Source organism: Schistocerca americana, chromosome 5, assembly GCF_021461395.2.
Source record: "Schistocerca americana isolate TAMUIC-IGC-003095 chromosome 5, iqSchAmer2.1, whole genome shotgun sequence".
NCBI classification, from domain to species: Eukaryota; Metazoa; Arthropoda; class Insecta; order Orthoptera; family Acrididae; genus Schistocerca; species Schistocerca americana.
In genome coordinates, this window is record NC_060123.1 from 344,238,133 (window position 1) to 344,254,980 (window position 16,848).

The window sequence follows — 16,848 nt, forward strand, 5'->3', positions numbered from 1 at the left end:
AAGGTGTGGTGCCTACAAGAGAACTGAGTGTCAACACTCGCCACTAGAGGGAGGCAGATGTGCATCCACATCATGACAGAGGGTACAAGCGCATGCGTTGACTGTTCACTGCACTCAGTAGTATTGAAAACAGAGAAATGGAGGCTTCTAAAGAAGAGCAAAGAAGTGTATTGTATTTCCTTACAGCAAAAATACTGTGAGGAACGGAAATTCATCAAAGAATGGCACAAGTTATGGAGAACACTGAATGTCCATTGCAGTATCGATGCTCAATCTGATGTGAGCCAATGGCTGGCAATGAAACTCACTGGTCTTCATCAATGAGGGGATCCACCTCCTGGACAAAGGTATCAGTAATGTGATGGAGCATTCCAGATCATGTGTCACTGGCCATCATCATCATCCTCCTCCCTTCAGTTGCTGTTGTCATGCCTTTATCCTTGAAACAGGAACACAATGCTCTTTGTAATGCCATTTTTTGATGAGGTTCCATTCCCCACATTAGGTTTGCTGTCAGGAAATGCAGCATGCCTCTTTGCTCTTCCTTTGAAGCATCCATTTTTCAGTTTTCAGCATGACTGAGTGCAGTGGACAGTCAACTCATGTATATGCTTGCTCTGTATTCACATGGGGGTTGCCCTAACGTCTCTACAGCAGTGAGTTCGGGGCCATACCTTCTCCTGCAGGAAATGGCATTATGGTCCCTTCAGTGGAGTTACTTTATAGCCTCTGGATAGTTCCTTTTTGAATGGCCATAATAAGAGTTATATGCATTACACCTTATCTCGTTGAAAGAGCAATGTATAGTGTATTATAAAGTAGGGAAAGAATTAATAAGAATTCAAAGCTATATATATCACTCATAAAAAGGTATAATAGGAAAAAAGGTGGTCTCATGCCTGCAATAGACATGGAAAAGTGGCAAAGCAGTAAAAAAAAAAAAAAAAAAAAAATTGAAGTAGTTGCTGACAAAACAAATTGCAAGGTTTTAATATACACAAATAGAAATTGCTGTAAAGGCTTTGTGATTGAAGTGATAAGTCATTCTGCAGAAAGTGAAGCAAGAAAGTAGTTGAGATGGCTGTAACTCCAATCACACTTTCTGAGATCAAACAGATAATAAAGAGACAAAAGTAAAAAATCGCTAATGCAGCTTATAGTGTTTCTACAAGGATATGTAAGCACTGCTGTGATTCTATAAGTGTAGTCCTGTCACATATTTTATGAATCTCTGCAACAAGATATTATCCTAGAGATTAAAATAAGCTTATGTGACCCAAATTTTTGGGAAGGTGTTAAAACAGCTGTATCAGACTACCACACATACTCCCTGTTAATAAACAGGTCCTAGGTAAACTAGTGTTCAGGAGTATTCTTTCTCACCTCCACAGTCACAACATTATCAGTCGATGTCAGTTTGGTTTCCAGTGAGGGCTATCAATAGATAATGCTGCTTCCTTCTTCACTGATCAAATTCTAAAACCTCTTAAACAGTAATATAGCAAAAGACTGAATTCTATTGACCTATCCAAGGCTTTTAATTGTGCAAAGATGGCATTCTTCTAAAGAAAGCAGACTTTCCTAATTGAAATAGAATAGTGAGGCATGGATAAAGTTCTTTCTTCCAACAGATAGTAAAGAGGAGACCACATTTTCTGATAATGGCAGTCCATCTTCACCAAAATGCAACACAGTGAACATGGGAGACCCACAAAACTCTGTACAGCTCCTTCGCAGTTCTTTAAATTCATACATTATCTCTCACTCTGCTTTGCTACAGTGAACAAGTTTACACTCAATGCAAACAATAAATTTCTCCCAGTTGATAATGCAGCAGGGTAAGCAACAGCACATGTGCGTACTGTCAGAGCTGTTGTTTCAGATATTTACATCCAATGTTGTCTTATGCCATTGTCTATCAGGATAATAAAGCCCTGTGAAGAAAAGTAAATAGATGAAATTATTATTAGCTCAGAAGAGAGCACTTAGCATCTTAAGTGGTATCAATCCAACACACTGTTGCATGATTAGTGAATAAGACCATAATACAGGGTCAAAAAAGGACTTCCACAGCAGCAAAATAAACTTCATCCACGTTTAGAAAGATATGTTGCTCAGCTGGCAAAGTGATCAATTCTTAACCAACAGACATCAAAAGCTCTGCTTTTGGAGCACCAACTGCAAGAGGAAATTGAAGGAATATCTGATGTAAAGATAATTTTACTCATCTGGTGATACGGAGCAATCACTGGACTTGCATTCAAGGAGAACAGTGGTTCAAATCCTGTCCACCCATCAAGATTTAGATTTTATGTGATGTCCCTAAATTGCTCATGAATTCCAGCATGGTTTGTTTGAAAAGGCACAATTGATGTCTTTCCCCACTCCAAGCTCTTGTTCCAACTCTAATGACCTTCTTTCTTTTAATTGGTAATTTTTTCAAAATAAATGAGCATGGTGGTATGTACTTCTGTTGTACTGCTGGAATATCCCAACAATTTGAGTGCAAATATAAAATCTTAAATTTTATTGTATAATTAAGCAAATTATTGTTCTTGTGTTAGGATGTTACTCTATGTGAGTGCTAATTTGAATCTAGTTTAGTGTGCCCTTGTGTATTCATTATTGGTGACACAAAATCCCATTATTGTACATTAAAAAAAGGAAAAACTCATTCAGTATCTTGTTAACTCTACTGCTACTAGAATGAGTGGAATTAATACAACCATGAAATAAAAGAATCCACATGTTGGGGGGGGGGGGGGGGGGCAGGACTTGGATGAGCAGTAATCAAACACTACAACATTAGATAATTTGTTAAATAATTAAACTGTGAAAATGAAGAGGGAATATATGTTAATGGAACATACCTCTGAACCACCTTCATTTCACTCATGATACTGTATTGTTTGCCTCTAGAGCAAATAAACTTAAATGAATAGATGATCTTAACAGAACTTAAAATGAATTACAATAAGACTAAAAGCTGTATAGCCTATAGCCAACAGTTTTTGTATTACAGACATAGAAGATAACAGAATGGTCAACAAAAGAAGTTCGTTGGTAGGTTTGTGGAGATATGTGGCATTAGATGTCTATGCACTGGCTATGTAATTCACATAAATAAAGGGCCACTGATATGTGTGTGTGGTGATAGCACCCAAAAGCAACACAGATGGGTTCCATAGGATGGCATCAGGTGAATTTGGTCACTGAGGCATCAACACGAGTGCACTATAATGCTCCTGAAACCACTGTAGCATGGTTCTGACTCTGAGACATGGACAATTATACTGCTGAAAGATGGCATTACCATCATGAAAGACATAAAGCATGAAAGGATGCAGATGGTTCACAGCTGTCAGCTACCTTAGGTCCCATGCCAGCACAGGAGAATGTCTCCCATAGCATAATACTCCATACTCCTCCCACCAGCCTGCTTCCATGGTGTGCTGGACATTTCAAGCCACTGGTCACCTAAACAATGGCATTTGTGGAGATGACTATCGACCTAGTGTAGCAAAAACATGATTCACCCAAAGAGCTGGCACATTTCCATTCATTGACGGTCGAATGCCAATGGTCCCGTGCCCACTGTTATTGTAGCTGATGTCATTGGGTCAACATGTGAACATGCTGGGGTGGTCTGCTGTGGAGCTCCATCTTCAACAGTATATATTGAATGGTGTGCACTAAACACTTGTGCATGCACCAGCATTGTGCTCTTTTGGTATAGATGCCACGGATCACCTTTGAGCCTACTTTACAGTGCAGACAAACCTCTGAACCCTGTGTTCTGTGAAGAGTCATCGATGTCCAATCATTTAGTGCCTAGTGGTACTTTCACTGTCTTTCTACCTTCTTCCATAGTTAAGACAGTAGCACATGTACATTTAATCAACTTCACTGTTTTCAAGATATTCATTCAAAGGCTCTGTGTAATAATAATCTGCCCTTTGTCAAAGTTACTTATCTCAATAGATCTCCCCTTTTGCAGCCTATATTTTCATTAGGTTGATCCCCCATCTGTCTCTGCTCTACTTACATATTTTTGTTGTCACGTCACATACCCGCAACATCACCAGGTAATTTTCATCATCATGATGGGCAGTGGTCATACTGTTCAGCCTCATCAGTTATGCTGCAATTACTGTACAGCATTCTGTGTGAGCATGACAAGCAACCAAACTTCTAAGTGAAATGCAGGGCTATTGCCAAACTGGCAAGCTGAGCAAGAGCTCATAAGCTAGTTTGACAGCTGTTTTCTGTTACATGTGTTTGTGCACCACACATTAGACCACTATAGATAAGCAGTTGCTCTCCTTATGTTATGTAAATGTGGGAAAACTTAGTTTTCAGTGTGTCTGAAATGAATTCTTGAAAATATATGAAAACAAACAAATTGAGCACGGAGCAGAATATGGTGGAACACACTATCAGTGCTGAGATGAAAATGGAATGGAGCTGAATGGGATATTTAGCCATACAAGTGGATGTGTGGATTGAGTTACTTACTGGATTCAAAGAGATAGGAAAACAAACATGGCATAATGATGATAGGTGTGTAGCCAGGATCAGGAAACCTACAGGAGTACTGTAGCTGCTTAGAACTGAAGATCATAATGCATGTAAAACCTTAGGGGTGGCCTCCATCTGGCATCAGGTGCCAAGCAGCTGCTGTTGCTGCTGTTGATTATTGTTATTAATTATTTGGGAAGAGAAGAGGGAGAGAGAGAGAGAGAGAGAGAGAGAGAGAGAGAGAGAGAGAGAGAGAGAGAGAGAGAGAGAGAGAGAGAGAGAGAGAGAGAGAGAGAGAGAGAGAGTACTTTTCCCCATCTGGAGAGAGTCCAGACCACCCACAAGCATGATAAATAATAGAATGTAATACAATGTTTTTCAAACATAATTATCATTATCTCATTATTTTTAAAAATGATATTCTATAAATAGAATGTTCTCCTTTTTTTTTTTCAGGCCAATGTCTCAATTTTGACTGCATGTTTGTATTGGTGTTAATGCTCAGACACTGTATAACATTTTTGCGTACAAGAGGATTCAGTACAATATTGCCCCTTGATCAGCACATATACTTCCACAAATTAGTTGGAGTATTAATATTTATATTTAGTGTGTGGCACACCATAATGCATCTCCTGAACTTCAGTAAGTACTCATTAATAATTATAAATAAACCATCATTGTCATGTTCAGGTTCTGGAAACTATTTTCTTTTTGCAGGTCTCTTGGTTGTAAATGATCCTGTGGTAAATGCCAATAACTATACTCTCACTGAATGGATCCTAACAAGTAGACCAGGTTTGTTCGGTTTAGTAGGTGGGGCTGCCAATCCTACTGGAGTTGTGCTGATCATTATTCTTTTTATAATGTTCATATGTTCTCAGCCTTTTGTCCGGCGAGGAGGTTGTTTCGAGGTTAGTAAGTTTATTATAGGATTCTTGGATGTGACACACACTTAAATTTTTAAGATAATATCATAATTTGATCTACTTTGCAGGTTTTTTACTGGACTCATTTGCTTTATATTCCATTCTGGGTGCTAGTAATTTTTCATGCTCCAAATTTTTGGAAATGGTTTGTGGCTCCAGCTATTATTTACATCATAGAACGAATACTACGTCTAGTATGGTTACGATCTAACAGAGGAAAAACATACATTAGTTCAGGTCTTGTGCTTCCCTCTAAAGTAATTCATCTTGTAATTAAGAGGCCACACCATTTTGATTTTCATCCAGGAGATTATGTATTTGCTAACATTCCTGCAATTGCTAAATATGAGTGGCATCCATTTACCATCAGCAGTGCACCAGAGCAGGAAGGTAATTAAAAGTATAATGCAAAATCTATTACTATAGCTCTTACACTGTTGTACTGATAGTATGAGTAAGCTCTGTAGTTTCACTTGTAACATTCTGGATTGATGCACATTTCTGATTGGCCACAGATTATATGTGGCTTCATATTAGAGCAGTTGGACAGTGGACAAACAGATTGTATGAATATTTTGAAAAGGAGCAAGAAAAGCTGCACAGTGTTGAAGAGGATCTAACTGCAAACATTGTGAACAAAAAACTTATTAATGGAAATGATTTAACACCAGCACAAAAGTTTCCAACGTAAGTAGATTTATAGTTTTTGTATACAGCTTATTTTTCAAAACGCTGTCAAATTTTGGCTTTCTTTTTAGTAGTTCCTCATAAACAACAGATTGTCACATTTGTATAATTTCATCGTTAGTTACCTTTCTTCTAGCTCTTACTAACTGAGAAACTCACTTTTCCCTGAAATTTGAAATAACACAGTTGATATGAGCAAGCATTTCACGGTTTATAGTTCCAGTACTTTCCTTGTCTGTTCTTTTATAGCTCTGTATATACATTGTAAAAATATTACAACAATCTTCCCACATCATTTGGCTATCAACATTTCTTTCTTACAATCTTCAACTTTCAGTTCAGCTCAACGAAAGTTAGATATGGAAAGCAGTATCAGTAGTAAGGTCAAGGCTATTGGATATAGAAAGGATGGTGGAGGTGGCTACATAAATGAGAGCTTCACCAGTGATAATGATATTGGTCCAAACAGACCAGCTCAGCATGTTTCTGAAGGAGACCTTAGCCTCACGCGTCCTGCTACTGCTAATGGTAAGCAAATAAGGTGATGTTTCTTGAGCAGGATTATGTTAACAGCAGAAAAAACGAGGTATCAAGAAAGTTATTACATTGCTTGTACAGCCTATATTCCTCTTACAACATAAACTGGTGCATCTAAAGAGTGAGTACACCTGTATGTTTAAACTTTCTGCTACAAAGAAGAATGAGTGTCCAAAGGCTTAAGGAGTCATCAATATTTTGTGGTGAGCCTATCTGCCACTCATAATTTTGTCTTAAAGTTATGTGGGTGTCTGTCTTCTCAATCACTGTTTGCATTTCATCTATAACTTTCCATTACAGTAATAATTAAATTGTATTCTAGATTACCTCATGTATATATGCTGTCACTGATTGTGTAATGTATATATGCTAAAGTTATGACACAACAAAGTTATAACACAAGATTATTATTTTAGGTGGGTAATAACATTTAAAAAGTAGCTAAGCAATTTCATGTTGTACAGGGTGATTCAAAAAGAATACCACAACTTTAGGAATTTAAAACTCTGCAACGACAAAAGGCAGAGCTAAGCACTATCTGTCGGCGAATTAAGGGAGCTATAAAGTTTCATTTAGTTGTACATTTGTTCGCTTGAGGTGCTGTTGACTAGGTGTCAACGTCAGTTGATGCTAAGATGGCGACCGCTCAACAGAAAGCTTTTTGTGTTATTGAGTACGGCAGAAGTGAATCGACGACAGTTGTTCAGCGTGCATTTCGAACGAAGTATGGTGTTAAACCTCCTGATAGGTGGTGTATTAAACGTTGGTATAAACAGTTTACAGAGAATGGGTGTTTGTGCAAAGGGAAAAGTTCTGGACGGCCAAGAACGAGTGATGAAAATGTAGCACGCATCCAGCAAGCATTTGTTCGCAGCCCAGGAAAATCGACTCGCAGAGCTAGCAGAGAGCTGCAAATTCCACAATCAACTGTATGGAGAGTCCTACGAAAAAGGTTAGTTATGAAACCTGAACGTCAACTACCCGAGGTGATGGATCGGCCGCCAGGCAGCCCGTGACAGAGCACTTCATCACTGGCCTCCAAGAAGCCCTGCGATTTTTTTCTTATGGGGGTATGTTAAGGATATGGTGTTTCAGCCACCTCTCCCAGCCACCATTGATGATTTGAAACGAGAAATAACAGCAGCTATCCAAACTGTTACGCCTGATATGCTACAGAGAGTGTGGAACGAGTTGGAGTATTGGGTTGATATTGCTAGAGTGTCTGGAGGGGGCCATATTGAACATCTCTGAACTTGTTTTTGAGTGAAAAAAAAAAACCTTTTTAAATACTCTTTGTAATTATGTATAACAGAAGGTTATATTATGTTTCTTTCATTAAATACACATTTTTAAAGTTGTGGTATTCTTTTTGAATCACCCTGTATATTTAGCAAATATTTCAAATTTAACAATTTTGGGGAGGGGGGAGGGTTACTATATCTAAATCTACATCTACCCTCTGCAAACTTCTATGAAGTGCAAGGCAGAAGATACTTCCAATTGTATCAGTTATTTGGGCTTCTCCCCTCTTCATTTGCACATGGAGTATGAAAAGAATGACTGCTTAATAGAATGGAATATTCTAGCTGTTGCTCTTCCACTAGCAATAGTACACACATTCACACACACGACCACACAGACATCCAAATGCCCACACCTGAGGCTGCGGGTGTGTAAATGAGCATGACCTCAAAAGGTAGTGTAAACAAGCATGTCCGTTAAGGGAAAGTGAAATGCTTAAGGGAGTGAACAGTGTATTAAGTGGAACTGTATTATGATAAGTAATACTGATGTTTTACAGGAGGCTGAAATGTAAAAGAGGTGATACTGCTAGTGGCAAATTAAAAAGAAAATGGAAAGATCAACAAAAGAATGAAACAGATGAGGAGTGAGAAGCACATTTAGAGTTACGATGAGTGAAGTTTGTGAAAAAGAATGATTGCAAGTGCATGAACAACACATTAGTGTAGGGAAGCACAAAGCAAAAGAGATAAAGATTATAGTTTGGCAGGTAGAATAGTCCAATATGATCCCACCAAAGAGTAAAACAAAAACTACTCATCACTGACATGGATCAATTTTGTTAGTTATTAAGTGCCAAGAAATTGAGTAGAGAAACACCAGCAAAGTGTTGCATGAGTGGAAAAACTCAATTAGCACCATGGAAAGCGCCTCCCCAGATTTATTTGATTACATGACTGCAACAATTCCAGAATCAAAACATGTACATCTGGTTTCAAAGAACATCATTTGCTCTACTACCAGGAGCAGCGAAGATCATCAGTTCTGTGTTTCCAGTTAAAGGACAAATCTATTATAGATCTGAATCATTGTATCATTGCTAAATGAATCTCACAAACTTTGGCAAGTGTGTATCATTGATGATAAACAAACAAAAGTCGATCAATGCTATGCAGATATATGTGGATTGAGATGGGGAAATAGTCGAAGAACTGCAGAGAACTATACATAAGTACAGACAATTGGTTTACATATTCAAACGGAATGGGATCAGAGAAATCCAATAAGTATAAATTTGTGATTAGAGCAGACAAAAATCCAGCTGAAGAAAATGAATGTGGATAGCTGATGTTTTACTGTGGACAGCAAGTACACAGCAAAAACAGGCAAATTGCGATTACGGTTTGCATCAACTGTAGAGTATTTCAGTACAAATGAAAATTTGTACCCTACAGGGACTTGAACCCAGGTTTCCTGCCTGTCATGAGTTGTTGCCTTGACCATTTTGGCTATCTGAGCACACCTCCAGAAGTGTCCCAAATCTCTGTCTCTCCCTTGTGCTTGCACTGTGTTGCTGTGATTCTCACAGCTTTTAAATTTATTCTTAATAGAATATAGCTGTTGATCATCAATACAGTGTCCCACATTATGCTACAGTATTGCATTCCACAGCTGTGCTCGAATCATGGTAATATAGTGTGAGCATAAGGTTTGCTACCATGATGAATGGAGATTTGGGCCGTTCCAGTAGGCAGGATCAAAGAGCTTTCCAGTAGGCAGGATCAAAGAGCTGAAGTGGTTAAGGTGTCTGCTCGTGACAAGCAGTAAATCTGGGTTTGAGTCCTGGTCTGGCACTAAATTTTCGTCTAGTCTGAAATATTCTTCAGCTGATGCAGAACCATAATCACAATTTCTGAGTTCATTCTTAACAGAATACAGCTGTTGATAATCAACACAATGTCTCACACTGAACTACAGTAAGAAGAGAAGGATTACTAAAGATTGTTCCCGCAATGCACTCAAATATCCAGAGAGAGAGAGAGAGAGAGAGAGAGAGAGAGAGAGAGAGAGAGAGAGAGAGAGAGAGAGAGAGAGAGATAGATATTGATTTTACATCCAAGCATTCAGTTTCAGAATAAATGTCCAAGCAATTGTAGTAATGCACATTCTGTCTTGTGTATATCCTGCCCATTATTTAAAAACCTCAAGTAAACACTGGCACAGAGGTTCTTACTACCTCAATTCCATGGTCCACTCACCAACATAAATTTTAGGTGTGTTTAAGTTGCACATTTCCCCTAGAAGTCTGTGACATTCATGTGTGTGTTGAGGAAAGGAGGGGTGTCTACAGAATTTTTTGCAGAGAATGGTGCTAGAATGTATAGTCAGAGAGAAAGAACAATGAGTAGAAGAACTCATCCACAATCCAAAATGTGTATCAAAAACATTATCTGTGTGTGTGCTGTAGCATCTCGAGTATCACTGAGACCAAACACAGCACCTAATATGTATAAGTTGACAGATTTATTACTCTACACTGCCATGAAGTTTGTGAGGCACAATATGTATTTAAAAGAAATCAGATACATCAAAATACAGGTTTAAATTAAATGCAAAAACTGAAAAACTTCAACTCTTGACTTTCTTGATATTATAGTTCAAAAACTTGTACAAATGTGAGCAAATTTTGCAGTAAAACTTGGGAAAATAAATAAAGTCAATTTAGCAAAACAGCAAAACAAATGAATATAATTAAGAATCAAAATTGACTAAAGCAAATGGGCATAACAGATGAGCCTCAAAACAACTGAAAGAAAACAGCAAGAAAGTTTAGTTTAGCCATTTCTCTAATGTAGTCTGCATACAACTTAGACAGCAGCTCTCTGAATTTTTGTTACTAATGTACAACACTTAATGAACTGGTGTGAACAATGAGAAAAATTGAAAAAATCTGCATATTAACATTATTTGTAGGTTGGCATATCTGTTCAAATAAATCAAACCCCTAAGAATATTGGAATCTCCTAGACTGATACTTGACTATTTCTGTCTGCTCACTTTACACACATCCAGTGCCTGAGGTTTACTCACTGATTTTGCTCTACTCATATGGTGTTCATTGTCTACATAATTTTTATTCTTACTCATGTAGTCATACACTGATATCATGAAAAATCTAGTTAAGGTGGTGAGGTTTGTTACACACTGCATTCAGTCAGGGTGATTCCCATTTTAGTCACTTCTAACTCAACACTAACAAATGCTTATGCAGTGAGAAAAATGAGGGCACTGATTTTTAACTATGCTCTAAACACACATGAAGAACTAATCACTCACTTACACTGAAATCATATCTTGTATTAAACAAGGATGATATGCAACTTCCCATCACCTGCACATTAATAACAAAAATGGCTATATAAACAAATGATAAGAAAAAACCAACACTCTGAGCAATATTTAGAAAATAACACACTCTACAGCTAAACTCTCCATATCAGTGGTCTTAGTTTTGTCACCCATCTCATTATGACTTCAGACTGACAGATGGTACACGAATGTTAATTCACAATCTTCTGCAATAGAAACAGTATTTGTTTTACTACATAACAGTTCAGAGCATTTTCATGGCTTAAAGATTTCAGTATCATCAAGGCTAAACTTAAAAAAAAAGTTGTGATTCTTCAGTTTCTCCCAGTGTATTTGTTGTTCGTCAATGCACCTGACGGTGGCGACGTGTCTGCTCGCTGAAATATTGTCCATTGGACACTATGAACCGGAAGTATACCCGTGGATGTTAGAGTTAAAAAAAGTTGTCTTGTAAAATAATTTTTTTTGGTCGATTTATTATTATGGAGAAGCTGTAAATTAGTTATTTATGTATATAATTTACAGAGTTGTACACATCATGCTTTCAGAGCATCTGTCTCCAACACCAAAGAAGTTATTACAAGAGAGGAAACTTCCCTTATTACTACTGGCAAGGAAAACACCCTTGGCAAAGTCTCTGTCAATGCCAGATATGGATAACAGAGTGAAAAAACGTCAACGACTTATGGTGTAAGTTTTCCATGATGCAGATAGTTCACAAAATTATGCATGCGAAAATAGTTGTACCTGTTATCTGCTACATACTGATAATACACTTATATTTAAAATTCATGAGCTGTATCCATTTTAGTGGGCAGTATGTACAAATTCGAAAATTTTTGTACTAACTGGTGTAGTAGTAATATAATAATAGACAATAATCAGCATCAAATAATCCATACAATCCGTAGTATAATGCAGCTTCAGGACATCGTGTAGATTATTTTTCTGAATACATCAGGTAAAAATACTGAAGTTCACAATTTATGAAGTGGAGTTTGAGATTAACAATAAATTTTAAATTTTAAGACATTTTATGTTTGTTAATATGTAAGAAAAGTGTTATAAATTTTTTATCATCTTTGGATTTCTTGTGTTATCTTGAAACTTTTAGAGTGATGACTATTAAATGAAAAGTGTAATTAATACTGTTAGTTTCCATATTCGAGGTTAGTTTATTATTGGATGAAAATTCGATATTCATTATTTATACTTAATTGACAGTCTTACTTTCCTGCAATGTGACCATCTTCCCCATCCAAACCTTTCCTCCCTCATCCAATATTTCCTGTCCATGTAGTAACAATATGACAAGTCTCAGGTGAATCATTAACTCAAGTGTTTTGACATATGATACGGTCTGCATCTGAATCCTTTTGATGAGAGATTACTTGCAAATTAAATGTAAGAAACATCCTGTGTGAACAAATTGCCATCGATCCCATCTCAGTGTTCACCACTGTCTTCAGTGCCTTTTTGGAATAAATTAATCTGACAAACAAAGTTCCATGGTAAATATAACAACTGTTGGTACAAGTACTAGTAAAGCAAAATACTACTTTTTGGATGATCTATGACTCTGAGAGAATACTCATTTAGTATCTTCCCTCAAATCATTTGAAGTCTTGTACCTAAAAATCATGGATTTGTTACATCTGTGCAGCAGAATGAAAGAGCAAGTGGAGTATGGTACAGCTGTGGTTATGATTGTAACATCAAATGCAAAGTATAGATACAAAGTAAGTTCTGAGACTACCAAAAATTTAAGTTTAAAATTACGTAAAAAGAATTTCTAATAATATCAGTTCTCTCTAGCCACACACTAGCAGCACCAATTATAGAGGTACTGGAACACTTAGACAAATCTTGAAAGGAGGCAAAAAATCAAAACGAGAATTGGTACCTGGAATGTCAGAACTCTGCTACAAGCAGGAAAACTAGAAAACCTTAAAAGAGAGATGGAAAAGAATCATATGGACCTCGTAGGAGTTGCTGAGGTAAGATGGAATGGACATAGAGTTGCCGTCAGATGAATATGTATTCTACTACTCAGGGGTAGAAGTAAAAGTAATTAATGGAGTAGGAATGATTATGACAAAGGAATTGGCTAAATGTGTGGAATATGTAGACTATGCAAATGACCGGGTTATTGGTGTAAGGCTGAAAGGAGCACAAAAAGATTTACTGATTGTCCAGGTGTATATGCCAACTTCAGAACATGATGACCAAATTGTAGAGGAAACATACAGTGTAATAGAGAGAATAATGGACAAAAATAAAAAATGCTGCAAAATAGTAATGGGAGACTGGAACGCCATTGTGGGAGAAGGGAAAGAGGGAAACATAGTAGGCAGTCATGACAGAGGTGAATGGTTAATTGATTTCTGCAGGGAAAGGCAGCTGATAGCGGCAAACACATGGTCCAAGAACCACAAGAGGAGGCTCTACACTTGGAAATCACCAGGGGATAAGTACAGAAACCAAATCGATTTTATACTGGTAGAAGAAAGATACAGGAATGGAATCAAGAAGGTGCACACATTACAAGGTGCAGATATTAATAGTGACCACAACTTACTTATGGCAGAAATAGAAATAAGAATGAAAAAACTGAAAAAGGCGACAATGGTGAAGAAGTGGGATTTAGAGAAGATAAGGTCCAACAAAGAACAAATTACAGAAATGCTGTCTCGGGACTTTCTAAACACATTACGACACAAAGAAGCACCTGATAATGCCAACGAGTACCGGAATATGCTGAAAGAAGGAATCATTAAAGCAGGACAGCAAAATAAAGGATATGTAAAAGGGAAAAGGTCAAAAAAACCATGGGTCATACAAGAAATGATTTCCAAGATGGAGGAGAGAAGAAAATTGAAAAACAAGAACACTGAAGATGCAAGAAAGATACACCGAAGGTTAAATAACAAACTGTGAAGAGAAACACAGCAGGCTAGGAAAAAATGGCTAAAAGAGGAATGTGATGAAATTGAAGAACTGGACAGGAAGGGAAGATACGACTTACTATACAACAGAGTAAAGACTATGACATGGGAACAAATCAGAGCAGGAAGTGCTACTATGGAAATTTTGAGTAAAGACAAAGAGGTAGTGTACAAAGATCGTGACGATGTCTTCCAGAGATGGGAAGAATATATAAAAGAGCTATATGACACAAATAGCAAACCAGAAACTCTGGATCTTGAATCACACAACAGTGTAAGTGATGAAGAGAAAGGACCGACCATCATAATGGAAGAAGTAAAGTCTGCCATTGCTGCAATGAAAAATGGCAAAGCAGTAGGTACAGATACAATACCGGGAGAAATACTAAAATGCTTGAACCACAATGGAATAAGAGAAATATTGAGGTTATGTAATAAAATATATGACAGTGGTGAATGGCCTGCGGACTTTTTGACAACAGTAATGATTCCATTACCGAAAAAACAAGGAACCAAGAAATGTAGCAAGCACAGGGCAATCAGCCTCATTTCACATGCAGCCAAAGTGATGTTAAGAATAATTATCAAAAGACTTGAAAAAGTAATAGAGGAGAATCTCGGCGAGGAGCAGTTTGGCTTTAGACGGAATATGGGCACCAGAGATGCAATAGGGCTCCTACGAATCTTGGGAGAAAGGTTTATTGAAAAAGGAAGAGAACTATATATGTGCTTCATCGATTTAGAAAAGGCATTTGACAATGTGGTTTGGAACAAGCTGGCGACTACTATGAGGGAAAAGAGAGTGGACTGGAAAACCAGAAGACTTATAAACTCATTATACCTTAATCAAAAAGTTTCAGTTAAAGTGAGAGGAGAAAGTACAAACTGGATCAGACAAGGGAAAGGAGTAAGACAAGGATGCTGTTTATCACCTACTCTTTTCAACCTCTACTTGGAAAATATGACTGACCAATGCTCATTAGATGACAAAGGAGTAGAAATTGGAGGAAGAAGAGTAGGGTGCTTGAGATTTGCTGATGACATGGTCCTTCTAGCCACAGGGGAAAAAGAATTACAGGATTTGGTGGACACCATTGCAACTAACAGAAAAAAATATGGAATGAAAATTAACACAAATAAAACAAAAGTATTGGCAACAGGAGGAAATAAAAATTGTGCTGAATGGAGAAACACTAGAACAGGTGCAAAATTTTAAGTATCTTGGAAGCAGGATAGACACCGACTGGAAGTGCACCACAGAAATTAAAACAAGGATAGCAATGGCAAAAGAGGCGTTTTATAAGAAAAGGAGAATCTTCTGCAGCGGTCTGGACAGAAAACTCAGAAAGAGACTCATAAAATGTCTTGTATGGAGTGTTCTTCTATATGGCGCTGAAACATGGACTATGAGGAAAAAAGACAGAGAAAGGCTGGTGGCTTTTGAGATCTGGACATGGCGGAAGATGGAAGGAATAAGTTGGATGGACAGAGTAAAAAATGAAGAGGTACTGAGAAGAGTGGGAGAGAAAAGACAGTTACTAGATGTAATAAAGAGAAGAAAAAGAAATTGGATTGGGCATATATTAAGAAAGAATGACGGACTGATAAAAACAGTTTTAGAAGGTTATGTAGAAGGGAAAAGGAAGTGAGGAAGGAAGAGATTCCAGATACTGGATGACATGATGGACAGTACAACATACAGCAGCCTTAAGAAGGAAGCAATGGATCGCAGAAAATGGAGAGGCAAAGGATCTGCTACTATAGCAGATAACTGATGATGATTAATCACTGGTTGCACACCACGTACACCTCTTCATGCTATGTTTCCCAATGGCAGTGGCAATTTCCAACAAGATAACGCACCATGCCACAAGGCCAAGACTACGATGGAGTGGTTCGAGGAATGCAGTTGCAAGTTCCAGTTGATGGTAGGATACACCTGCGGCAGAGCTGAACAGGATACACTTGCTTGGTGCATGGGATATGTCTTGCACCTTGATCTTCCACAGGGATATGACTCGTGTGGTAAGGGGTTGGGAGTAGGAGTGAATTCAGGATGGGCCGAGGAGGTATTGTGTAGATTAGGTGGGCAGCCGAATACCACTTTGGGAGGACTGGGAAAGAGTGTGAGTGTGATAGTTGTCATTTCTGAGGCCACCGGTATGGTGTCTTGTGCAGGTGAACACCAGCCTATTCCTGAATCTTGTGAATGATAACTAATTAAAGTAGCACGATGTGCAGTTTGGCTTTTCTGGTGGGGACAATATATAGAACCTGGCACTGCCTGCTGATACACATGTGCACGCGCACATGAGCGCTCTCTCTCTCTCTCTCTCTCTCTCTCTCTGCCTGACAGTTGGTGAGTAATATGACACTGTGAGATGCTGGGGGTACTGGTTGGCTGAGTGGAGCTGTACATCCACTTAAATCTGGGTTGGCTGAATTATTTACCCAACATCATACAGGAGACTGATATAGACTGTGTTTTTAGTGACTCCTAGGGCATCAGACCATAACTATGACAGGTGGATAGGATTATATTAATGACGTATGGCAGAAGCATAATGTAGCCCCTCTACCATAGTGTCTGACTGTAGCTATGTGGTCCACACTGATGACTG

General features: G+C 38.0%; 1 protein-coding gene across 1 annotated transcript in view; it reads left to right on the forward strand.

Annotated features, from left to right (window-relative positions):
* LOC124616366 (NADPH oxidase 5) overlaps positions 1-16,848 on the forward strand; it is a 450,136-nt gene that overhangs the window by 329,593 nt on the left and 103,695 nt on the right. Inside the window, exons 9-14 of the mRNA XM_047144676.1 lie at positions 4,975-5,163; positions 5,239-5,432; positions 5,516-5,837; positions 5,963-6,134; positions 6,472-6,662; positions 11,831-11,972. Of these exons, the coding sequence (XP_047000632.1) occupies positions 4,975-5,163; positions 5,239-5,432; positions 5,516-5,837; positions 5,963-6,134; positions 6,472-6,662; positions 11,831-11,972 (1,210 nt within the window). The remainder of the gene's footprint in view (positions 1-4,974; positions 5,164-5,238; positions 5,433-5,515; positions 5,838-5,962; positions 6,135-6,471; positions 6,663-11,830; positions 11,973-16,848) is intronic.